Source organism: Mesoplodon mirus (assembly GCF_964341445.2).
Source record: "Mesoplodon mirus genome assembly, chromosome: 3".
Classification (NCBI taxonomy): domain Eukaryota; kingdom Metazoa; phylum Chordata; class Mammalia; order Artiodactyla; family Ziphiidae; genus Mesoplodon; species Mesoplodon mirus.
Window position 1 is genome coordinate 77488713 of NC_138978.1, and position 27686 is coordinate 77516398.

Consider the following 27686-nt stretch of genomic DNA (forward strand, 5'->3'; position numbering starts at 1 on the left):
TAGAATGAAGCTGAAACCAAGAGCAGGTCCAGCTTTGTTCAGTATACTGTATATTGACATAATTAAAACATCAGTATGAATTCAAACAAGACTGAAGATGGTAATTCAATTCATGAAAACATGATGGTAGACTTGGATTACCATGAGATCATATTCAGTAATGGGCCAGAATGAGAGTTATTTTAGTTACCTGAGGCCTAAACCAAAATTCATTTATTGACCTAATATGTATAGGACACCTAATATATGTCAGGCACTGTGCTGATGCAGAGTAACTTCTCTTTAATGATTTTTTTTAACTTCCTGTTGTCCTCTCCTACACTCCTTGTCCAGGCAGGTCCAGAATTCTCATATTGCCCTATGATAATTTAGAGTTTTACACTGAATTACCACACCTTAACCTGTCTTCAAAAAATATTTTATCCATTTTCTGTGATTATTTATTTTCTTTGCAACTCCCCACACTCTTATTTCTTTAATACTTAACTTGATACTAAGAGGAAAGCAAGTTGATTGACATAATTCACACAGAGATATTGTCTTTTCTAACCTTTCACACATACTATTTATATATTTGAAAGGTTGCTAACACCCACCTTAGAAACTTTGAGGCAACAGGAAGACTGAGTTATTGTTGAGCATGGTTCTAATCAGAATCAATGGAGTCATTACGATTCTCTACTTAAATAGTAACTGTCTAGACTTAAAGCTGCTACAGCATTAAATGCTCCTTATAGAATATTTTGCTCTGACCTTTCAACAATTTGATTAAAGATCTATGTAATGTTTGTGTACCTCCAATCAAACACCAGTGTGGAGATAAACATAAAATGCTGAGTGCATCTTATGTTTATGATGATAAGATGATAAATGCATCTTATATTAACGGGTGTATGAAGAAAATGAGAGGGAACTTCCCAGGTCAAACACTTCCAAAATTAAGGATAAATGTTTCAGTGACCAGGATGATTCTTCTAATCTCCCTTTACAGTATTCTCATTCCTTGTCATAGGACATATGGTATAGCTTATTACAGTGTCATGATAGGGCTGGAACTGGAAGGATATCATAAAATATTGCCACAAAAATGTTTTTCTTATTTGAATGAATATTCAAGTGAATATTCATTCATTTAACAAATATTTGCTGAGCACTTGGTGTGTATCAGGCTAAGACCTTAGAAATATAGTGAGTGACAAGCAAAAGTAGTAGCATATACAATCTCTTTTTAGAATTCCTATTTTTGGTGCTACCAGATCAAACTCATGCCAGCCATCTTGAGGGAAATTCTATTCATAGTTAAGGTTGTTCATTGAGGACACAAATCTGAAAGTCATTGCAATATATCAGGAAAATTAGAAGAATTCAGTGTATACACGACAAGATGAAATAGAAACTCAAACTAGAAAACAGTACATCCTTTTGGAGTAATACTCAGAATGTGGCATCAAAATTACCATAATCTATCAGTTAATCTAATCTATGTATCCAGAACTGTGTGTATTTACCTAAATATACAGATTATACCTATGTTCAGGTATCTGTATAAATATGCATAGTAGAAGATTTGGAAATTGAGACACCAGGATTAAATCTGGTTTCTGAATGGGATTATTGGTATCTTTATTCTTCATTAATATTTTATGGCTCTTTTTCTATAATGAGCATACGTCACTTTTGTAATAGTAACAGCCTGGGTAAAATGGCATAAATCTGCAGATTAATGCAGAAATTCTTTAAGTATTTGAAATTTATCAGAAAGGTAGATGAGATGAAGCCTATCAGCAATAGCAGTTGCCCCGACAGATAATTTAACTGGTGTTTTTCAGTCATTCTCAATGTCTTCTAACATGGCCAATAATAATTTAAATTACAATGACAATCTGAGAGTTAAGTTTTCTTCAACATATGCTGCCCAGTAAGTATATCAAAGCATTATTTGAAGATGATTTATAGATTTAGTAAATATTTGGAAACTAACATATTTATTTACATATGTTTAAAAGAAAAAAAAATTTTTCTCCCAAAATGCCTCTACCTCATGTTATTTTTTTTGTATATTCTACTAATTACTATATGTTAACCTATTTTACTGAAAATCAATGTTTTGTTTCTTTGTAGTGAACCCCATGCACGGTTCTATGCAGCTCAGATAGTGCTAACATTCGAGTACCTCCATTCACTAGACCTCATCTACAGAGATCTAAAACCTGAAAATCTCTTAATTGACCACCAAGGTTATATCCAGGTATGACTTGAACACATTATATATAATATATTTGAGAAATACTGGGTAAGAAGTTATATGTATTTAACCACAACTACCAATATTGGATTCTTTTTTTCTTTGAGGGAGCCAATTCTTCCTAACAGTTTAAATTGAGCTCACAGTTCTGTTGCTATTACAAAGAACCAAAAGTTCCATCAAAGATGGAACCTGTTTCTATCTCCCTTAGTCTATAGTTGTGAACTGATTTCAGGCTCCTGTGTAAAGAAATAATAGCTAAATTTGTGAGTACTCACTTAGTGCCAGGCATTATTCTAAGTGTTTTACATGTATCACCTCTTTTAATTCTGATAACACTATGAAATGTAAATACTATTGTTATCCTCATTTTAAGGTTAATGAAACTAAGGAACAGCAAGGTCACACACGTAGAGTCATAATTTGAATCCTGTCAGCCTGTCCCAAGAGTCCATGCTTTTTAACGCTACAGTGCAGCTACCAAAGGAGGCCCAGCTACCAATAATGGACTGGTGGTAGTGTTTTCTTTCCATCTGTACTATCAATAGAATGAGAGCATTCCTTTTTACGCAGTTATTAAGATTCTCCCAGTGATGCTTTTGCACTTCTGAGGATGTAATTAAGGGCAGAGGACAATGCTGGACTTAAGGAACACTCCTAGCACTGCTTCATTTTTATTAAAACTATTTTTTTTTTTTTTTGGTTCATTTGTTTCTTTGTTTGTGTCAGGGAAAGGTTCTCCAGCATGGGTTGCTTTAACCTTTATTCACTAAACAGTGCCTTCTTGGATTAGTCTCAGTTACATTGACTTAATTTTTTTCATGGTGTTAATTTTAACTCTGATTTTTAACTTTCAACTTAGGTACAGTAGTACATTTATTATGAAATAATAAATGTTTACAAGTTTTTTTGTCTTTTATAGGTCACAGACTTTGGGTTTGCCAAAAGAGTTAAAGGCAGAACTTGGACATTATGTGGCACTCCAGAATATTTGGCTCCAGAAATAATTCTCAGCAAGGTATATTTATAATGTAGTTATGTAAGAAGTAGAAATATAAGGCATGCATCACTGTGGACGTTTATAAAAATAAAGTTTATTGATCTAATTTTACATGTTTATTTAATCTAAATATGAATTTAAATCTTTTGTTCATAATTACTAAAAAGTAATTATTTAGAGTCTACCAGTAATCCCATAAACTGGTGATTTTAACTCTGAATCTGAGAGAATTAGTATGAATAAATCTGACCTCTAGATCCATGTTTTGAAGCCAAAAGCATAGCCTTTTCATAATTATTCCCAATACAGGAGGGCGAGGAGGCCCTTGCTCTGGGTTACACCAAGAGACAAACTAAAGACGACATGTACTAGTTGTCAATTCTTCCTTTGTTTCAACTTTACCACTTAAATGGAAAAAAAGTATGTGAATTATTTTTTAAAATAATCTCACCATCCAGAGGTAGCCTTTTTAAAAAAACATTTTAATATATTTTTCTATGCATGTTATAGTGAATGTACAGTTTTGTATTCAGCTTTTTCACTTGAATGGTAATAGGCATGCAAATATAATTCTAATGGCTTATTTGAAAATGTACCATATTGTATTTTGCCATTTTCTGTTGTTGAGTATTCAGGTTATTTCGTTTTCTTCTATTATAAATCACTGTGATAAACAACTTTGTACATAAAGCTTTTTCTATATTTTAAATTATTTTTTTAGGATAGATTCCTAGAAGTGGAATTACAGGGTCAGAGAGTATGAACATTTTTAAGGCTTTCAATACATGTTGCCAAAGCACTGTCCAAAAAGATTGTAACAATTTTGCACTTCTCAGCAGTGTTTGAGAGTACCTGTTTCACCACACTTTCTCCAGCATTGGATATTCTTGTTTTAAAAACCATTACTAATTTGATAGACAGTAAATAATATCTAATTATTTTAAGTCTTATGTTTGATTATTAGATTTTTTTAATGCTTAATAGCCATTTGGTATTTCTTTGTGTGTATGAATTATTAGTTCATGTCCTTTGCCCATTTTTCTATTATAATTTAGTTTTTCTTACTGATTTGTTTTCGTTTTCCATACCTAGGGTATTGAAAGCATCTGGAATACTTATTATGAACATTAGTACACAATCCAAAACATAGAAATCAAAGTTTGGTAAAAGGATCTGTTTCAACGTTACATGCTTTCATTATAGCAAAAAAACATGGTAATTACATTATTAATGAGTTGAATTTAAAGAATTAAAGCAAAGTTGATGCCATTTCTATTAGCAAAACAAAGTGCTATTCCTGTTTTACTAGTCTCTCTCTTTTTAAAAACATACAGAAGCAGGAAATAAAAAGAAAAAATCTCTATATTATTATATTTTAGCCAGCAATTTGAAAATTAAATATTTATAAGCTAAAATTTTGAAAAACGGTTGGACTAGGGGGAGTGGCAAAGGTAATTAAAGGCTGTATCTGATGGCAGACCAAAAGATCTGGCAAGAACTCAGCTCATTTCTCTCCATGATCAAGTTGTTTTGTTTTTTTTTTATAATCGTTTGTGCCAGTTGACACTGATTATGGCTGATAACAAACTTTATATAAACATGTTAATATTTTATTCTTATTTATTTTCTTATCAGTACTTCTAAATCTTAATTTTAGTAGGCTTAACATGAAAAAAACAAACCCAAATAAGAAACCTTAGAATTGTACATCTGGTTTGCAACACACTCTTTATACACATCATTTCCTTTCATTTGATGTAGTCCCCACAAAATCCCATGAATTAGTTATCTTTCTTTTATACCTTTTAGAGATGAGAAACAAAACACTAGATGAATAAAGTATACTTAAATATTTACATTTATTATGTTCCACATTAAATTTTTAGCTTTCATAAGATCCTGTGAAATGGATGGGATTATCCCGAGTATACTCACCCTCTTAACCCCAACAATATAGAATATTTTGAAGTTAACTCCACTATTTATTATGAAGTACAGTATGTACTCTTTCATTTCAAAACTTTTGACCTTTCTAAGTATTCTCTAGAAAACCTGATTCATAATATTATGGAACTAGATTGGGCTTTAAGGGGGTAATTTGGTCCAATTCCCTTCCTACTGTTGAGCAACAACTAAATTATCCCAATTAAACAGGGCACTTTTTATTGTCTTTAATATTCTTAATGATTTTAGGAAGAAGATTTAATAATACTTCCTAATATCCAATTTCAGTATCTGGAAATTCTCCCCTTTGTTTAATTCAAATCTGACCTGATACATTTTGTTTATTTTTTATTTTATCCTGGATTACTGCTCAGCAACTGCTTTTTAAAAATTTTCATATGCTTGAAGATCACTTTGAAATAATTTATGACTTCATTCTCCTCTGAGTGAATTAAGTAATAATTGACATTTGGTGTTGGTTTATCTTAGGGCTACAATAAGGCAGTGGATTGGTGGGCATTAGGAGTGTTAATCTATGAAATGGCAGCTGGCTACCCCCCATTCTTTGCAGACCAACCAATTCAGATTTATGAAAAGATTGTTTCCGGAAAGGTAAGTAATACAATTTATTATTCCTTTATTATTCATTATTTCTATAAACGAATTTTAAGCTTTGTAGATTGAAACCATTTGATGTCATCAGAATATTACCCTAAATTGGGAAAAAGACAGAAATATCCATAGTTGCTGCCCTTATATTTAGCAGCTTAAATGAGCAGCACTCATTTAAGATAGCGTAAATATTGAATCATTGAAGTCTTTTAAGGAAAAAGGGGCAATTTTACAAACATATTAGCAAAATAATAAAGCAGTTTCCATTATTAGCATTTTTATCACTTGTAAAACACAGGATCATAGCCCTAATTCTTCCATATTCCTTCAAATAAATAAAAATTGTTAGTTATTTCATGTGGGTATCTGCTTGGAGAGAAGTTTTAGGGGCTGTTTTTATATGCCATTGCTTTTTTAGGAGAGACTTGTTTGAATTATGTCAAACATTACAAAATTGGAAGTAGACATAGAATAGATAAGCCTTTTTAAGATGGGAATACATAGAAATTACGTAAACAGTTTTTCATGTTACTGTGATTATAATTGCCATTGATCTTTAGCAAATATGAAACTAACATTAATTCTTCTTGAATATGAGTAGATGTACTATAAGTCAGAGTATTTTACGTTTTGTAATTACTCCATAAACCTTCCTTCTTTTGCATTTATAATCCCTAATTTTTTTTCCAAGAGTATTTTGTTTAAGGTCAATCATTCACTCTTGCCATAACTCATGCATTAGATCCTTTTTAAAAATACTGCAGTCAGTTTTAATAGAGATGAGCCTGATTCAGTAGGCTTTCAAAAATTCCCAGAAGGCCTTCTATGCATTTATGACAGAGTTCATGGGAATGTTCATTTCCTTATATTTCCTTATTTTTCCTTTTCCTACATGTGGTATGCTCTATTAGTTAGTTTTTATTTATTTGTTTGTTTTTGATCATATAACATCAGTCTTGACATGACATTCCCTGAGATGTGATATAGTTGACTTTTTTGTATTTTGTGACCTTCTAAGGCAGAGATAAGCCTAATCAACCTAAAGAATCTGGAAGGAGATAGAAGAAAAATCTGTTTCTTTATATCTCAGCCAGATTCATGTTCTGTATTTTGTATGAAAACTGACCCTTAGGATTCATGAACTTAAAATTTATAATGTCACCTATTCAGAAGATACCTTCAATGTCCATAATATAATAATTTATCTTTTTTACTAAGACCCAAATTTAAATAGCTGGATGGAACAAGACACCAATAGAATGAGTCTCTCCAGCCACCTAGAACCCACATCTCAACATGACAGTGCTGTTCCATATGTCATAGTGTATATGCAGTCTACAGGGATCACAAGATTTTCAGTTATATTTTACTGTATATTATGGGGGGAAGTCTTATATTATGGCAGGTTCACAAACTAGGGGACTAACTAAAGAATGCATACTTCAACTATGTCAAAGGTTGAAAAAATAAGTACCTCTTACAGCTAACTAAGCTAGGTTTTTGAAAGATTCACACTAAAGTAATATAGAAAGGCAGAACGAAGAATTGATATTTACGTAATTAAGTATTACTGCTGTCCCTGCTACATTTGTAGATCTCTAAGCTTCAGGTTTCTTATCTTTGTAATTGTTTTCACCCAGCAGAATATTAAAGTCAAAGTAAGAGAACTTTTGAGATGAACAAAACAAAAAATCAAGAAAAATTAATATACAAGGCAGTGATTTATTTTTTAAGAATTTGAGAAGTGATTATGTAAAATCTCAAGAGAAAATAAGGCCAAAGGTCATATGAAGAATAATGAGAGGACTAAAATACTTTTAAATAACTGAATGGGAGAAGCATATTTTACTAGTACAAAGACTAAGAATGCAGAAATTATAGTAATAGTTCCAAGTAATTTAATTACAGTTAATTGTAGAGTTCCTGAATCTTTACTATATTGCTTTTATTTATACTTAATTTCATAGGAGGAATCAAATTTTCTGACAGGGATGCTGTCCTAACTAAATTTTATTTACTTAGAAAAATTGTTTTAGCTAAAACAAATGTATCTTCATCTGTATGAATTGGCCTCTGTTTGCCAATCATTGTACATTGTGTAAATTTTTTTTGGCTACTTCTGAATATGTTTTTATTTCATATCAAACTTTAACATTTAGAATCCAATGGTAGCACACGGTTTAAATTTAAATCTGCAAAAATTCTAAAATTGTAACAGTTTAAATCCTGGTCACCTTAGAAGAGAAGAGTAGCAACATAAAATTTTATCATATCACAATATCTGATTTTTTTTTCCTTTATTTATTAGAAATACGATAGGGTGTTTGGTGTGCTATTGTTTTTAACTAAAGGTGCCAGATTATCTCTCCCCATATTGGATGTAAAGTTTTCATTCCTTGTTCTCTTTATGCATTTAAAGTAGAACTCGTGAAAACAAAATAATTGTTATTAAGTGATCTCTAGGATCTGTATTATTTGAATGTAAATATTCACTAATGAAACTTCAAAGCTTTTGCACAGCAAAGGAAACCATAAACAAGACCAAAAGACAACCCTCAGAATGGGAGAAAGTATTTGCAAATGAAGCAACAGACAAAGGATTAATCTCCAAAATTTATAAGCAGCTCGTGCAGCTCAATAACAAAAAACCAAAAAACCCAATCCAGAAATGGGCAGAAGACCTAAATAGACATTTCTCCAAAGAAGATATACAGACTGCCAACAAACACATGAAAGAATGCTCAACATCATTAATCATTAGAGAAATGCAAATCAAAACTGCAATGAGATATCACCTCACACCAGTCAGAATGGCCATCATCAAAAAATCTAGAAACAATAAATGCTGGAGAGGGTGTGGAAAAAAAGGGAACACTCTTGCACTGCTAGTGGGAATGTGAATTGGTACAGCCACTATGGAGAAGAGTATGGAGCTTCCTTAAAAAGCTACAAATAGAACTACCATATGACCCAGCAATCCCACTATTGGGCATATACCCTGAGAAAACCATAATTCAAAAAGAGTCATGTACCACAATGTTCATTGCAGCTCTATTTACAATAGCCCGGAGATGGAAACAACCTAAGTGTCCATCATCGGATGAATGGGTAAAGAAGATGTGGCACATATATACAATGGAATATTACTCAACCATAAAACGAAATGAAATTGAGCTATTTATAATGAGGTGGATAGACCTAGAGTCTATCATACAGAGTGAAGTCAGTCAGAAAGACAAAGACAAATACTGTATGCTAACACATATATATGGAATTTAGGAATAAAAAAATGTCATGAAGAACCTAGGGGTAAGACAGTAATAAAGACACAGACCTACTAGAGAATGGACTTGAGGATATGGGGAGGGGAAAAGGTAAGCTGTGACAAAGCGAGAGAGAGGCATGGACATATATACACTACCAAACGTAAGGTAGATAGCTAGTGGGAAGCAGCCGCAGAGTACAGGGAGATCAGCTCCGTGCTTTGTGACCTCCTGGAGGGGTGGGATAGGGAGGGTGGGAGGGAGGGAGATGCAAGAGGGAAGAGATATGGGAACATATGCATATGTATAACTGATTCACTTTGTTATAAAGCAGAAACTAACACACCATTGTAAAGCCATTATACTCCAATAAATATGTTAAAAAAAATCATATTCACATTTCCCAATAAAGCAATCTGTTTCAGCACTCAAATCCAAACTAGAAGTTACCTCTATCCACATTACAAAGTATTATTGTCTCTCTAGTTAGTAGCTAAAAGTCAAATTGGAGACAAACTTGTTTTCAAATTTTTTAATTGTTCAAGTCATTGAAAATCCAGTTTTGGTCTTACAGATCCTGTATTTGTATTTAAATTTTTTAATGGTTTTAATGATATCAAATAACATTTAAAAATATACTTTGCATTCAGAATTATTTTCTTTTTTTAAAAAGCATGGTATTTTATGCAACAGTATTTTATGTTGATTATATTTTCGGAAACCATGTTATAAAGATTACAGGTATCATTGACTTATCAAAGTTAAATGAAATGTGTTTAATGAAGTGATTAATTCACTAAAGTACATATAGTTGAACATTAGACTTTTACGTTCTTTCTCTATATACCATATTTTAATTCAAACTGGTATTTATAAATGCACAGAAAGATGATCGATCAGCTTGTTAGATCCTCTCCTACACATATTTTGCCTTTAAAAGAAACAGAGAAGGTGGTATTTATTTATTTATTTTTATTGGGGTATAGTTGTTTTACAACATTGTGTTAGTTTCTACTGTACAGCAAAGTTGATTTCCCTGTGCTATACAGCAAGTTATTATTTATCTATTTTATACATATTAGTGTATATATGTCAATCTCAATCTCCCAATTCATCCCACCACCCGTGCCCCCTGCTTCCCCCGCTTGGTGTCCATATGTTTGTTCTCTACATCTGTGTCTCTTTTTCTGCCTAGCAAACTGGTTCATCTGTACCATTTTTCTAGATTCCACATATATGCATTAATATACGATATTTGCTTTTCTCTTTCAGACTTAACTTCACTCTGTATGACACTCTCTAGGTCCATCCATGTCTCTACAAATAACCCAATTTTGTTCCTTTTTATGGCTAAGTAATATTCCATTGTATATATATACCACATCTTCTTTATATATTTGTCTGTTGATGGACATTTAGCTTGTTTCCATGACCTGGCTATTGTAAATAATGCTGCAATGAATATTGGGGTGCATGTGTCTTTTTGAATTATGGTTTTCTCTGGGTATATGCCCAGTAGTGCGATTGCTGGGTCATATGGTAAGTCTATTTTTAGTTTTTTAAGGAACCTCCATACTGTTCTCCATAGTGGCTGTATCAATTTACATTCCCACCAACAGTGCAAGAGGTTTCCCTTTTCTCCACACCCTCTCCGCATTTGTTGTTTGTAGACTTTCTGATGATGCCCATTCTGACTGGTGTGAGGTGATACCTCATTGTAGTCTTGATTTGTATTTCTCTAACAATTAATGATGTTGAGCAGCTTTTCCTGTGCCTCTTGGCCATCTGTATGTCTTTGGAGAAGTGTCTATTTAGGTCTCCCACCCATTTTTTGATTAGGTTGTTTGTTTTTTTGATATTGATCTGCATGAACTGTTTATATATTTTGGAGATTAATCCTTAGCCCATTGATTCATTTGCAAATATTTTCTCCCATTCTGGGGGTTGTCTTTTTGTCTTATTTATGGTTTTCTTTGCTGTGCAAAAGCTTTTGTTTCATTAGGTCCCATTTGCTTATTTTTATTTCCATTACTCTAGGAGGTGGGTCAAAAAAGATCTTGCTGTGATTTATGTCAAAGAATGTTCTTCCTATGCTTTCCTCTAAGAGTTTTATAGTGTCTGGTCTTACATTTAGGTCTTTAATCCTTCTTGAGTTTATTTTTGCATATGGTGTTAGGGAGTGTTCTAATTTCATTCTTTTACATGTAGCTGTCCAGTTTTCCCAGCACCACTTATTGAAGAGACTGTCTTTTCTCCATTGTATATCCTTGCCTCCTTTGTCATAGATTAGTTGACCATAGGTGTGTGGATTTATCTCTGGGCTTTCTATCCTGTTCCATTGATCTATATTTCTGTTTTTGTGCCAGTACCATATTGTCTTGATTACTGTAGCTTTTTCTGCATCTATTGAGAGGATTATATGTTTTTTATCCTTCAATCTATTAATATAGTGTGTCACATTGATTGATGTGTGTATATTGAAGAATCCTTGCATCCCTGGGATAAATGCCACTTGATCATGGTGCATGATCCTTTTAATGTGTTGTTGGATTCTGTTTGCTAGTATTTTGTTGAAGATTTTTGCATCTATATTCATCAGTGATATTGGTCTGTAATTTCCTTTTTTTGTAGTATCTTTGTATGGTTTTGGTATCAGGGTGATGATGGCCTCATAGAATGAGTTTGGGAGTGTTCCTTACACTACAATTTTTTGGAAGAGTTTGAGAAGGATGGGTGTTAGCTCTTCTCTAAATGTTTGATAGAATTCACCTGTTAAGGCATTTGGTCCTGGACTTTTGTTTATTGGAAGATATTTAATCGCAGTTTCAATTTCAGTACTTGTGATTGGTCTGTTCATAATTTCTCTTTCTTCTTGGTTCAGTCTCTCAAGGTTGTACTTTTCTAAGAATTTGTCCATTTCTTCCAAGTTGTCCATTTTATTGGCATAGAGTTGCTTGTAGTAGTCTCTTAGGATGCTTTGTATTTCTGCACTGTCTGTTGTAATTTCTCATTTTTCATTTCTAATTTTATTGATTTGAGTCATCTCCCTCTTTTTCTTGATGAGCCTGCCTAAAGGTTTATCAATTTTGTGTATCTTCTCAATGAACCAGCTTTTAGTTTCATTGATCTTTGCTATTGTTTTCTTCATTTCTATTTGATTTATTTCCGATCTGATTTTTATTATTTCTTTCCTTCTACTAACTTTGGGTTTTGTTTGTTCTCCTTTCTCTAGTTCCTTTAGGTGTAAGGTTATATTGTTTGGGATTTTTCTGGTTTCTTGAGGTAGGATTGTATTGCTATAGCCTTCCCTCTTTGAACTGCTTTTGCTGCATCCCATAGGTTTTGTGTCATTGTGTTTTCATTGTCATTTGCCTCTAGGTATTTTTTGATTTCCTCTTTGATTTCTTTAGTGATCTCTTGATTATTTAGTAACATTTTTTAGCCTCCGTGTGTTTGTGTTTTTTACATTTTTTTGTTTTTCCTATAACTTATTTCTAATCTCATAGCATTGTGGTTGGAAAAGATGCTTGATATGATTTCAGTTTTCGTAAATTTACCAGTGCTTGATTTGTGACCCAAGCTGTGATCTATTCTGGAGAATGTTCCATGTGCACTTGAGAAGAAAGTGTAATCTTCTGTTTTCATGTGGAATGTCCTATAAATATCAATTAAACCTATCTGGTCTATTGTGTCATTTAGAGCCTGTGTTTCCTTATTTATTTTCATTTTGGATGATCTGTCCATTGGTGAAAGTGGGCTGTTAAAGTCCCCTACTATGATTGTGTTACTGTTGATTTCCCCTTTTATGGCTGTTAGCATTTGCCTTATGTATTGAGGTGGTCCTATGTTGGGTGCATAAATATTTACAATTGTTATATCTTCTTCTTGGAATGATCCCATGATTATTATGTTGTCTCCTTCTTTGTCTCTCGCAATAGTCTTTATTTTAAAGTCTATTTTGTCTTATATGAAAATTGCTACTCCATCTTTCTTTTGATTTCCATTTGCATAGAATATCTTTTTCCATCCCCTCACTTTCAGTCTGTATGTGTCCCTAGGTCTGAAGTGGGTCTCTTGTAGACAGCATATATATGGGTCTTGTTTTTGTATCCATTCAGCCAGTCTGTCTTTTGGTTGGAGTGTGTAATCCATTCACATTTAAGATAATTATCAATATGTATGTTCTTATTACCATTTTCTTAATTGTTTTGGGTTTGTTTTTGTAGGTCCTTTTCTTCTCTTGTGTTTCCCACTTAGAGAAGATTCTTTAGCATTTGTTGTGGAGCTGGTTTGGTGGTGCTGAATTCTCTTAGCTATTGCTTGTCTGTAAAGCTTTTGATTTCTCTGTCGAATCTGAATGAGATTCTTGCTGTGTAGAGTATTCTTGGTTGTAGGTTGTTCACTTTCATCACTTTAAATATATCATACCACTCCGTTCTGGCTTGCAGAATTTCTGCTGATAAATCAGCTGTTAAATGTATGGAGTTACTTTGCATGCTATATGTCATTTTTCCTTTGTTTATTTTAATATTTTTCTTTGTCTTTAATTTTTTTCAGTTTGATTACTATGTGTCTCGGCTTGTTTCTCCTTGGGTTTATCCTGCCTGGGACTCTCTGTGCTTCCTGGACTTGGGTGGCTATTTCCTTTCCCATGTTAGGGAAGTTTTCTACTATAATCTCGTTAGGTAAGCTTTCTCTATAATTTCTTCAAATATTTTCTTGGGTCCTTTCTCTCTTTTCCTTCTGGGACCCCTATAATGTGAATGTTGGTGCATTTAATGTTGTCCCAGAGCCTCTTAGGCTGTCTTCATTTCTTTTCATTCTTTTTTCTTTATTCTGTTCTGCGGCAGTGATTTCCACCCTGTCTTCCAGGTCACTTATCCATTCTTCTGCCTCAGTTATTCTGCTGTTGATTCCTTCTAGTGTATTTTTCATTTCAGTTATTGTATTGTTCATCTCTGTTTGTTTGTTCTTTAATTCTTCTAGGTCTTTGTTAAACATTTCTTGCATCTTCTCAATCCTTGCCTCCATTCTTTTTCCAAGGGCCTCAATCATCTTCACTATCATTATTCTGAATTTTCTGGAAAGTTGCCTATCTCCACTTCATTTAATTTTTTTTTTCAGGTTTTATCTTGTTCCTTCATCTGGGACATAGTCCTCTGCCTTTTCATTTTGTCTATCTTCCTGTGATTGTGGTTTTCGTTCTGCAGGCTGCAGGATTATAGTTCTTCTTGCTTCTGCTGTCTGTCCTCTGGTGATTGAGGCTATCTAAGAGGTTGTGCAACCTTCCTGATGGGAGGGACTGGTAGTGGGTAGAGCTGGGCATCCCTCTGGTGGGCAGAGCTCAGTAAAACTTTAATCCGCTTGTCTGCTGATGGGTGGGGCTGGGTTCCCTCCCTGTTGGCTCTTTGGCCTGAGGAGACCCAGCACTGGTGCCTACAGGCTCTTTGGTGGAGCTAATGGCAGATTCCAGGAGGGCTGACTACAATGAGTACTTCCCAGAACTTCTGCTGCCAGTGTCCTTGTCCCTGCCTTGAGCCACAGCCACTCCACCCCGCCCCCCGCAGGAGACCCTCCAACACTAGCAGGTAGATCTGGTTCTGTCTCCTGTGGGGTCACTTCTCCTTCCCCCTGGGTCCTAGTGCACACACTACTTTGTGCCTGACCTCCAAGAATGGAGTCTCTGTTTCCCCCAGTCCTGTCGAAGTCCTGCAATCAAACCCCATTGGCCTTCAAGTCTGATTCTCTGAGGATTCCTCCTCCCACTGCCAGACCCCCAGGTTGCGAAGCCTGACCTGGGGCTCAGAGCCTTCACTCCAGTGCGTGGACTTCTGTGGTATAATTGTTCTCCAGTTGAGAGTCGCCAACCCAGCAGTTTTGGGATTTGATTTTATTGTGATTGCTCCCCTCCTACCATCTCACTGCAGCTCTCCTTTGTCTTGGATGTGGGGTATCTTTCTTGGTGAGTTCCAGTGTCTTGCTGTCAATGATTGTTCAGTAGTTAGTTGTGATTCCAGTGCTCTCGCAAGAGGGAGTTGGAGGTGGTATTTAAATGTCAAATTATTCATGCAATATTAAGATTCAGGTTTAGAAATGCATAGTTAACAGAAAAGTCTTATAATTCCCACATTAACTGTGCCTCATCCTAGCAATACATATGCTGAGTTTCTGTATATAGTCTTTAAATTTAATACTTCAGTGCCATATACTCTATACAAGAATCAGTTATGGTTTCCACAGCAACTCTATCTGGCTGCATTACTCTTGTTAATACAAAAGTTAACATTGTATTCAAAAATGACATTTGCAAGTAAGGTGGCAGGCAAGTAAGAGCTGTGTGGAAACTTTAAAGTTAGAGGTTTTTTTGTTTTTTTTGTTTTGTTGCGGTACGCGGGCATCTCACTGTTGTGGCCTCTCCCTTTGCGGAGCACAGGCTCCGGACGCGCAGGCTCAGCAGCCATGGCTCATGGGCCCAGCCACTCTGCGGCATGTGGGATCCTCCCGGACCGGGGCACGAACCCACGTACCCTGCATCGGCAGGCGGACTCTCAACCACTGCGCCACCAGGGAAGCCCTAAAGTTAGAGTTTTTGACTTATGTAATTAAAAAAAATTCTTAGCTCCATTATGTATGAAGTAAATATTATTCTATTTTTAATGAGCACCAAAAATGTACAAGGAGACACTATACAAAATATAAAGTTGTAAACATATGTATACACGGAATGATCCAAGAGTCAGTTAATTTTTTTTTTTTTTTTTTTTTTTTTTTTTGCATTACGCGGGCCTCTCACTGCTGTGGCCTCTCCCGCCACGGAGCACAGGCTCTGGACGCGCAGGCCCAGCAGCCACGGCTCATGGACCCAGTTGCTCAGCGGCATGCAGGATCCTCCTGGACCGGGGCACGAACCTGCGTCCCCTGCATCGGCAGGCGGACTGTCAACCACTGTGCCACCAGGGAAGCCCCCAAAAGTCAGTTAATTTTTTCCTGAAGAGCAATCCACATTCACATGAAATGTAGTTGATTAGCAGCCAGATGGCTTTTCCCTTCTATGTCCAAGGTCCCCAAGACCATTCCCAGGTTTCGTGATTCACTAGGAAGACTCACAAAATTCAGCATATAGTAATACTCAAGGAATGAATACCTTTCATTGTAACAAGTACCTTACAAGAAAGTTTATAAACTAAAATCAGCAAAGGCAAAAGTCACATGGGGTAATATCCAGAGGAAACCAGCACAAGCCTTCAAGAGTCCTCTCCCAAAGGAGTCGAAAAGGACGCTTCATTCCTCCAGCAACAAATTTGGCAACATGGATGAAATGTTATCTATCAGGGAAGCACAGTAAAGACTCAGTGCCCAAGGGTTTTATTGGGATCACATATACACCCTCTACCTAACACATAGCAAAATCCCAGACTCCCAGAACAAAAACAGATGTTCAGCATAAACCATATTATTTGTACCAACAGTCTAGGTACAGTGAGCCACTCATGTCATTTAAGGAAGTTTCTTTTCAATGTATGGAACTTTGAATCACCATTCCAATTCCCAGATACCTGCCAAGTACCAAACTTGCAGGCAGGCCTTCCTGAAGGGTAGCAGTCTCAGGCCTGCTATATTTTCTCTTTTTTGTGTATTCCTAAGTAATATATACGTATACAGATGTACCACTACACTTTTTCTAAGGCACCATTGTTAGTGCTTTTGGAGAAATTAAAATGGCTTTTTCTATTTGGCATGACTACAGTTAAAGAGACTTAACAGTACGCAGGAGTTATTTTCATGAAGTACAAAAGCAGTTATACCATTTACATAAAATCCAGGGCCATGTTTTAACATCTTGCTGTGGACATTTAAAATTCTTCTTAATACCTTGTTTGAGACAGTCCTTACCTTAGGGGTCCTATGGGCAAATGATTGCAACTTGTTTTGCAGGGGATGGAATGAGGATGGGGTGGGTAATAACCTTTTGCAACCATCTGAATTCATTATGTCTATGCACTGTTTCTGCATAGGTAAGAACAGATCAGAGAGCCCACAATCATGGTACTAATATTTATAAGTATTTTGTTAATGTCCTAGATGTTTCTTTTTATATATAGGATCCAGACTGATTAAACTTTCCCTGGGTCCTATGAGGCAGTGTGGAACTTAGCACCATATCTATTAGAAAGCCTAATGTATGAAAAGTTATTATGTGTTTTGAAAAATTAACTAATGTATATGCTCAGTTTTTCTAGACAATTTTTTTTACTGGGATGGTAGTTTTCTTGAACTGTACTAATTTAGAGAGAGGATTTCTCAAAATTTATTCCAGTATGCATGTGGACAGAAGTTAACAGATTATTTACTGTATGCAAACTCTTTTGAGTCATTTAAGCCCAGTAAATTTTACCCTGATGCATAAAAGATAATGTTACTGGTTGAACAATCTTTTCCTGTATAAATTGCAGAAGAATAGCAGTAAAATTTTTCTCTTCTTCAATCAAAGATCAACTTTGTAATTTCTGTGATTAAGCTGAGTGTAGACAAACTTGATTTTGGTCTTATTTTATTTCTAAAGTTAAAAAAGAGTCAGTGAATTTAAATCACCCAGTATGGATACTATAATAACATGTACTGATTTGCTTTCTGGATGTAAATTCTTAAATTTTTAGAAAGTAATAGTTACTCCTAAAACTAAAATGTACAGGACTTTATAATCAGTGTTGAAAGCAGAACAATATTCTGTTTGCTCAATTCAGAGTAAATTTCACAGTTGTTTTAACATATTATGTAATATAATTTGACAAAGTTGTTTAAGGTATCAGCTATATTCACAATTCTGTCCTTATAAAACGGTTATGGCTGTCCATTTTCTCCCTGCCTCTATCAAATTTAAGAACCTTAGGAAAAGAAAAGAGTGTTTGTTGTACAAATTTAACAGGTGGAGCATGAGACAAGAAGAAAAGAGGAACTTCTTACACTCTCCAATGACTTTTCTAGCACAAGTGCCCTTGGGTAGTCTGGAAACATAATGATAGATATTGCTGACTTCCAGGTTCCTTCTTTGATTCAGAAATTCAACTTCAGTTCATTAAAATATTATCCTAATGAAAAGACTTAAAAATGAAACATGTATTGAATTAGTGCCTGCAAGATGCAAGGCAGTTTCACAGGGAGTTCCCTGGCAGTCCAGTGGTTAGGACTTGGTGCTTTCACTGCCGTGAGCCTGGGTTCAATCCCTGGTTGGGGAACTAAGATTAAGATCTCATAAGCTGCATGGCACAGCCAAAAATAACGAAAAGGCCGTTTCATAAAAGTTAACTAATTTCTTTTCATACCTGCCAGATGAATTATACTCTTATCATTTTATAGATGAGGTAAGTGAGACTCAGAAAGGTAAGAGTTTGCCCTAAAGCATAGAGAATGTATGTAACTGGAGTTGGGATTGGAACCCAGATATTCTTTCTACTAAAGAAATAGCTTAGTAGAATTTTTAAGATGACAAGAATGTTCCATTTTACTTAATTTAACTCCCTTATCCTATGTGTAGGTAAATCAAGGCTCAGAATTGCCCAAAGATAAAAGCTAGTTTGTGGCAAAAAGAGAAACAGAATCTAGTTCAGTGGTTCATTCATTACTCCTTCACTTGGCTTCAGTGACTCTTCATAATCTTAGTTTTATTCCTGAATTACTCATCTTTCCTTCTAAATCTCTTTGGCTTGATCCTCTTCTTTTTCTGCATTTCTTCCATTGGTGGTCTCATTTTCGCTATGACTTTTAATGCTAGCTGACAGCTCCCAAATTCATTTTTTCCGTCCATACGTGACTCACTGAGTTGCAGACTTTTGTATCCAACTTCCTACCTGAAATCTCCACTCAGCAGTCTCATAAATATCTCAATTTCAACCTAAAACTGACAGATTTTTGTTTTCCGTAGCTAATCTGTTCTTCCCACCATCTTTCCCATCTCAGTTGATGGCAACGTTATCCTTTCAGCTACTTTCAGTTACTCAAGACAAAACACCCTGGAGTCCTCACTCCATATTTGATGCACAGGAAAACCATTTTGGCTCTATCTTTAAAACATATGCAGAATTCAACTACTTCTTACCACCTTTACTGATACTGCTCTCTAACATTAAGTCAGATCCTGTTACTCCTTTCAGAACTTTGCAATGATTCCCCATTTTCTTCAGAGTAAAAAATTAAAGACCTTACAAAGCAAGGTTTTGTCAGGATAACAACATTTTTAAAGGGTCACTCTTGTTGCTAAGTTTCTTTCTCACTAGAATATAAACACTGTTGGAGGCAGGAATCTTTATCTCCCTTTGGTTTACTACTATATCCCAGGCACATCAGTGCCTAGCACATAGACGGCATTGAATCAGTGTTTGTTGAATTTAAGTTCGTGCATTCATTAAATATTTATTAAGCTCATGGTATATGACAAACCAGTGCTGGATACAGCAAATCAGCTGTGGTCTCTGCCTTCATGAAGCTTTCATGAAATAGATGCCCATTCTCAGAGATACTGATTCTGTTGGTCTTCTGTGTATTCCAAACATCTGTATTTTTTAAATTATTACAGATGATTTTGATACACATGATGTGTTAAAAGTTTGTTGTGTGTGTCTGTACCTCACTGTAGAAATAGATTTATTCTCAAGAATACATCATTAGGAAACCCAGAAGTAACTTGGTCTCTAAGGGTTGAAAAACATTCCTAAACAGGAAATATTAGGGGAAAGAAGACCCAATAAACACTCTAGGGAGTACATATTGCACAAACACCTCTTTCATGTTAAATAGTGCCAGTTTCCAATAACCTTATCACTCACCTCTACTGGTTGAATGGGGTTAGAGTGTCTCTTTTCCATATCTAGCTGTTTACAGCTGTTTTCACATTATTTGCCCTATCATATATTTTGTGCTATTATGGACTGCAGAAACATGTAGGAGTCAAAAGAATTAAGTTATTTTCCCAACAATGAAATTAACTGAGTTGGTAGTCTCACTGAAGCTAGGGTTCCTTATCTTTCTTTAAAAAAGAAAAAAAAAAAAAAAAAGGTTCCTCATCTTTAAAAGGTAGGTTTAGACTAAATTAAGCTCCCTCTAGCTGCAATATTCTAGAATTCTGATTTTACTTTTGACATCTACAGCAGTTATAATTGATAACAGTGATAGAAACAATACAGTATCAAAATTTGATACAGTTTTGAATCATCTCATTATAGAAGTCTTTGGTGTTTCCAGGTTAACATACTATAAATAAAGGTCTTGCATTTAAAACATAATTTCATTTATTTTCTAGTTTTTGCTAATTTCAGTTGATGAATCAACATGGCTCTTTGGAAAGTTCAGTCAACAAAGAAACTCCATTTCTGATTACATTTCAGAACAATCATGGAAAAAATACTCTCACAATGATTCTCATTATTTCCCCTCCAGTAGACTTTAAGGGTATGACAGATCCCCATCATTAACATGGCTTACTATGGGAGTGTGGGCTACCTATCATAATCTCTGGGGAGGAAGAGGGTGTGATGTGGAGGTGAGGAGGACATGTCTAGAATTTGAAAAGATTCCCAAATGGTTCTGATACCTACCATCACAACCCTCTACCACCATTCCCCATTTGAGAATCACTGTTCTGGGGATTAACCAAATAAATGTTCTCATTAACTATTCAAGACCATCACTGTATCTGCATTCCACATAAAAAACTACTTTATTCAGGTGTATATATTCTTTATCCATTGCATTGCATATTACCTGAATTCAGAAGATAGTTTATATGTAGTACATCACTGTCTACCATTCTGAACATCATGAAGTGGAGAATAACTGACACATTATATTGACCAGTTCATGCAAACTCTATTCTAAATGAAGATAAGTATACTTCAAATAAGTTATTTCTTTGGAATCTAAAGAAAATTAGAATATAACCATTGTATCAATAATCGTATTTTTCAAGTGGACAGTGTGTCTTTGAATACCCTATATTCTCTAGTTTTTACTCCAAGTAAGATAAATGAGGAAATACACAGCAAATATTTTTAAGATGAAAATTTCATTCTTTTATAAAGTTCCTGACAACAACCTGAAGCTAGAGTATATACCCTGGAGTTGGAGAGTCTGGTTTTCAATTATAGCCCTACCACTTATTATCTCTGCAGTCCTGGGCAAATTACTTAATCTCTGTAGGTCTTAACTGCATCACCTGTAAAGTGGGGATAGTAATCGTATTTACCTCGGTGTTATGTTCTGGATTTTATGAGCCAGTGCATATAAACTGTTTGGCATAGTGCCTGACTTCTAATAAGCCGTTGTGTCAAAAGCAAAAACTAGAGAGGGTGGTAGTTCATGTCTTTTTTTTTTTTTTAGAACATAAAACCTCTAATAATCTGTAATAATATAGGCTTTGCAAAAATGAAGTTTTTTTAGTTGCTAATATGAGTTGACCCCAAACCTTCAACCTTCAAATAGTCTTTGTTTGCTTGACACAATACTATTCCTCTGGTATGATGGTGACTTAGTTTATTACTTACACTAAAATTGTTTTTTGATCTGTCACTAGCAGAAAAAATAAAACTTCTGCATAAATAGTAAATAGTGTTACAAATAGTGCTTCTCAAGCTTTCATGTACAGATTAATTACTTGGAGATAGAAGCTCAGATTTTCAGGCCCAATACCATTAACATCTGAGATAAGCCCCAGGAAACTGCATTATCATCCTCTACTTCCCAGTTGATTTAGATGAAAGTGGTCCCTAGGACCACACTTTGAGAAATATTTATTCACAGAATAGCATGAGAGTGGCAATCAGAAGACTATGGTTATGAATCTAGCATTGCCATAGATTTCTAGCTTTGCATCCTAATGATTTAACTTCTGCTTTGAGAACATGAGAATGTACATCAAGTATGTTGAACTTTTTCAAAGTCAGAATATAAATTAAGAAGTTCTATATGTTTGAAGACAATGTAATAAAGAGCAAAATTCATTAGGCTGAGAACTGTAAGACAAGATTTCTCGTCCCAGCTCTGCTACTTTATAGTGTAATGATTGGGTAAGGTATATAATGTCTCTGAAATCTTAGTTTCTCCATCTTTAGAAAAGAGTTAATACCATATTCACCAAGTATGTCATATCCAACTAGGATGTAAGTACCAAGAAATCAGACTTTGTTTTTGCTCACTGTTGTATATTCAGCACCTAGAACAGTGCCTGGTACATAGTAGGTACTCAATAGGCAATTGTGGAATGGATGAAGTATATTATTTGAAGTGATCTAATAAATCCTGGGAATAGAAGCAAAAAAATAGCATAGTACCTTCCCTCCAGAAGCTCACAGTCTGGGCGAGACAGACATGCATAAATACTACAGCATAGTTAAATGAATGAGTGCATTGTGAAGATCACCTGAGGTAATGTAATGATGCACATTGCAAGTTATAAGGTGATGGTGGCACTTGTAGAGAACAAAAGAAAGAATGCAAGTTCAGAAGTGGATCTGTTAACCCTTTAAAGCATTTCTTCAGAGATTTATGGTCAGTTTGAAGTTAAAGCCATGATAATCCAGAGAATAATGTTGGTATTTAGTGAAGGTGGGAACATGAAATGGGACCTACAAGTGCACAGTAGTAAAATGGGATTAAAATGAAAGTGCACGTGCTCACACACATGTGTATATATGCACATACATACCTTGTGTGTGTGATGGGGAAGAGGGCAGTGGAAATTATTGAACACAAGTTGAAAAGGATAATGGAGAGGTGGTAGTAATGAAGGAAGAGTAAGGAGACATAGATGCAGCTGTTTCTTCTAATATCATCCTTTAGTAGTACTCATTTTAATTTAATTTTTCAGTACCCATATTAATAATAGGGTGAGAACTGGGAGTTAGGTTGGAGTAGAGAGTTAGAGGAGAAGAATGTGTTTAAACAAAACAAAAAGTAGACCTAGGTCTCTGATGACTGGCACTTTATTTTATTGATTACTTGATATATAACATCTTAAGTTATTTGGGGTTTTTTTTGTTTGTTTTTAAGGCTGGGGGCTGGTCAACTAATTGTAAAGCCTTCACAGTTTAGAAAGTGGAAAATGCTTTTAAACCAATCTAAATCCTTTTTTTACACTATTGCATAATAGCAGAATATTTTTTAAAGCCACTCATAAGTAAAAGAAAAGTAGTTTCCTATGCTATGAAAGGCAGTGTGGATTTTTATAATCATTTTTAGACTTCCTTTTTGATCATCTCTTTCAAAAATGTGCATACTGATATCTTTCATATGGTGTTTTTTCTATTTAAATTGCAAGTTTAAATTTGTATGTCGCTAAGACACAAGATTTATCATGTGGGATCCAAGGGGTCTCTCTTGAAGATGGGTAAACCTTCTGACATTGCTGGAAAAGTTCTGTAGTTATGCACATTTTTCTGGAGAGGGGTCCTTGTTCTTAAAGAGAGTCCATGACCAAAACAAGGCCCTACAAGAACAGTTTTAATTCATTGACTCAGTTCTCTTTTTTAAAGAATACTATGGAGACTGAAGTGTGTAGTTAAAAGTATCTGAAGGTCGTCACTATATATTTTTGTTTATATAATGATCTATCACCTCAAAAAAAATTTTGGAATGTGCGTTTTACCACATGGTCTGTTTTGCAGGTTCGATTCCCTTCTCACTTCAGTTCAGATCTCAAGGACCTTCTAAGGAACCTGCTGCAGGTGGACCTGACGAAGCGGTTTGGAAATCTAAAGAATGGTGTGAGTGATATAAAAACTCACAAGTGGTTTGCCACAACTGATTGGATTGCTATTTACCAGAGGAAGGTGAGCCTTTTCTTTCTTTAATTTAAAAGCTTTTTAAAAGTTGCTGTTTAAATTATATGTAGTAGAGGTATCTAACTTAACACATGGTTTTTTTTTTTTTTTTTTACCTTTTGAATTAATCTTATGCAGGACTTAAAGAACCTTTATAGCCCACAACTTAAAAATGAGTTTTCTCCTTGATAGAAGGGAAAGTGTATATTCTATTTTGACCACCAATTGAAATGTTTTCCTGGTTAAATTTTTCCTACCCATGCCTCTTTTCATAATGCCATGGCAGTTATATATTAGACAATGTCGTAATGGTTTGCACTTCAAAACTGATGTGAAGCCACATTAGTAGGATGATATGTAAACAAATATATTCTCTTACCCAGAATTGGCATACAGCCAGATATAATAACGTTTAAGTGCTGGATTCATCAGGTATTTTTCAGTCATTATTACTTTACCTTTGTAATAAATTGAGACATTTAAGAAAAGATTTTGCAGTGCTGAATTACTTTTATCTCTCCTTTTGCTTCTTAAATGCCCAGTTAAAGATAGTTTGTATGAATAAAGTGTTTTCATCTTGAATATGTTATTTTTTTCTTTTTTTTCATAAAACAAAAACTTATAATATTTCAGAAATTTGCCACATTTAATAATGCCATGCAGCCACATGAGTGAACTTCCTTAGGAAAAAAATGTAAATGCTCAAATTATTAATAGCACAGTTTTTCTAATTTATATTTTTTATAAAAGATTTTTTAAAAAACATTAAAAGAATTTTAGAATGCAGCAAATAGAAAATATAGCAAGACCAAAACAATGTGAGTGCAGTACAGCCTTTGCATCTCAAAGGGGTTCAAAAACTCTCTAACCATTAAATTCATGAAACATAGCCATTAGCATCATTATCTCAGCTGGTTGTGTTTAGTCAAGAACAAGGTCCAAAGCAATTTAAAATAGATTTTAGATCTAATAAATAAATATTTTATATTTTCATGTTTTTTCTAAATTTCCTAGCACCAATGCAGTACTTTCAAATTAATGAAAGCAACTCTGTAACCTCTCATTTTAATCTTTGAAGTAATCCTATGGGATAGGTGGTACCATTTTCCCCATCTTACTGATAAGAAAATCCGGCTCAGAAAGGCTAACTGCTTTAAACATAATCATACAGCTGCTAAATAATGCCTGTGTTTGATTCCAAGTTCTTCAGATTCCCAATTCCAAGATCACATTACCCCTTTAAAGACCTTTTAACATGGTTATTAAAATAAAGCTCCAAACCACTGAACAGTACATTGTTTCATAAGATATTCATAGATTTTACATATTACATGCTTAACTTTCATGCTTTGAGCAATTTTGGAGTAGAAAGACTCTTCCTCAGAAGGCAGAAAAGAGCAAGCATGAACTCTGGGGTTAGGTAGACATTGATCTGAATCCCAGATCAGACAACCATTAGGAGTGAGATCTCAAGCAAATTACTTAACCACTTTAAAGCATCAGATTTCTCATCCTTAAAATTTGTATTAAGGTAGAGGATGCAAAAGGAAGAGTAGTTTGGAGAGAAAGATTAAATAGATTGGTCCAGGCTCTATTTTTCTTTCTGGTTGAGGTATGTTTCATGTAGTTATAATCAGGTAATATGTTAAGTAAATAGATATGAAATCATCATAATCCCGTCATCCAGACAGCACCTCTATTAACAGTTGGTATATTTATTCCTTTTTTCTGTGCTTTTCCTCACCACAGTCCATTCCCATGACTTCAGTGACCACCTTCAGTAGTAGATCTACTTCTTCCGATCCTGCATTTTCCCCTTAGCTTCAGGCCATTACATCACAGTTACTACCTACTACAAGATTCTATTTGGGTGACTTATTTAATCCACATTTTCTTTTAGTGCTTTTTGATCTAACTTCTTTTTGCTATTGTTGTTTAATAATTAACCAATTATCCTCTTAGCATTTGTTGAATAATAATTATCTGACTCCTTATTTGAAACTCCACCTTTCCTAATACTAAATTATTATACACTTCAGTCTGTTTCTGAACTTCATTTTTTATGAGCTCTTTTTGTCTCTTCTTGTACTGTATACCACACCACCACACCATTTTATGTAGCTTTGTATTTTTTATTTCAATTTTCAGAATACTTATATATTTAATATGTGGAATTCTTATAAATATTTATGAAAAATACATAATTCAGTTTTCTCCAGTTTTATTGTAGTAAAGTACACATAACATAAAATTTAATATCTTAACCGTATGTAAGTGTACAGTTCAGTGGCATTAAGTACATTAATATTGTTGTGCCACCATCACCACCATCCATCTCCAGAACTTTTTCTTCTTGCGAAACTGAAACTCTGTACCCATTAAACAATAACTCCTCTGTTTTATTGGTCTTTCCAAATATTTATGTTGTATTGGGTGATCTTAATTGGGATTATAGTATATTAATTAGAAGAGAACCAAAATCTTTAGGGTTCTTTTTAATGAGCATGTTATATTTCTGCAGTTAATTCAGATATTTTCTGTCATTTGATAAAGTTTTAGAAACCCCTTCCCTCATACAGGTCCAATTTCTCTCTCAAAGTTATTCCTTAAATTTATATTTTGGTTGCTACTGTGAATGTGTTTCTCTCCCATTGTAAGAGCACATGGGAGAAAACATTTCTATGTTTGTTACAATTGGCTACCTTACTAAATAAATTCTGTTATTGATTTCCTTGGATTTTATTGACAGATAATCACAGTGGGCGGAGGTGTCATTTGCCTCTTCTTTTTCAATATTTATATATTTTATTTCCATTTTGTTTTATTATATATGCTAGAATGTCTAGAATAATATTTTAAAACAGTGGGCCTGTTGAGCTGTCTTATCTTGTTCCTCTTTTGAATGGGAATGCCTTTTATGCTTTACCACCAAATACGAAATTAGCTATTTGCCTTGGATAAGTATTCTTGATCAGGTTAAGGAAATATCCTTGATTGCTAGTTTACTGTATTTTATCTTCTTTGACATATAAGGAGTTACATCAGTGAGATATCCTAACATTCCTGAAGTGAACATCATTTAATCCTAGGGTATTATTATTTTAATATCTGCCTAAAATCAATTTGCTAAAGTTTTATTTAGGATTTTTACTTCCATAGTCATAAGTTTTATTGATCTATAGTTTTTGTTTTTCTGGAGTTGAGATTATATGCATTCATAAAATGAGTCTGGAAATTTTCCATGTTTCTTATTCTTTGGGAAATTTAAGGAAAATAGGAATTATATTTATACCTTGGAAATTTTAAGAAATTAATTCTCCTGTTGATATTGGCCTCTTCAAATTTTTGCCTCTTATAAAGTCAATTATAGAAATTTATATTTTCCTATAAAATCATTTATATCCCTTTGCAATTATCACTATTTATATTATCTTTATTATATTATGTTAATTAATGCTATATTTAGATGAATTGATTAGACTTCGTTGAAGTTTATACTTTTTATTAGTATCTTAAAGATTTATAATGTATTTTGAATATTTTCAAATTTATTTTAGCCAACATTTACTAATCTTTACATATCATGTATTTTAAACAATTATTCTTAAAATGGGTAGAACTTCTACTGCTCATTTAGCATTCATGTGCTTTCCAAAGGGCTGGATTTATCTCAGGTAGTAAACAGCTTATCTGCCAAGAAGTAGCACACTATAACAAACAATTTATTTTATTGGGCAAATTGATCAATAGCAAATCTTGATGATTAACAAAAATGGACTTGGGGCTCTCCAGATAATTTACAAACAGAAATA

At 34.2% G+C, this 27686-nt stretch overlaps 1 protein-coding gene across 1 annotated transcript in view; it reads left to right on the forward strand.

Annotated features, from left to right (window-relative positions):
- Positions 1 to 27686, forward strand: part of PRKACB (protein kinase cAMP-activated catalytic subunit beta) — a 142055-nt gene that overhangs the window by 109034 nt on the left and 5335 nt on the right. Inside the window, exons 6-9 of the mRNA XM_082615931.1 lie at positions 2122 to 2248; positions 3168 to 3263; positions 5679 to 5801; positions 23719 to 23883. Of these exons, the coding sequence (XP_082472057.1) occupies positions 2122 to 2248; positions 3168 to 3263; positions 5679 to 5801; positions 23719 to 23883 (511 nt within the window). The remainder of the gene's footprint in view (positions 1 to 2121; positions 2249 to 3167; positions 3264 to 5678; positions 5802 to 23718; positions 23884 to 27686) is intronic.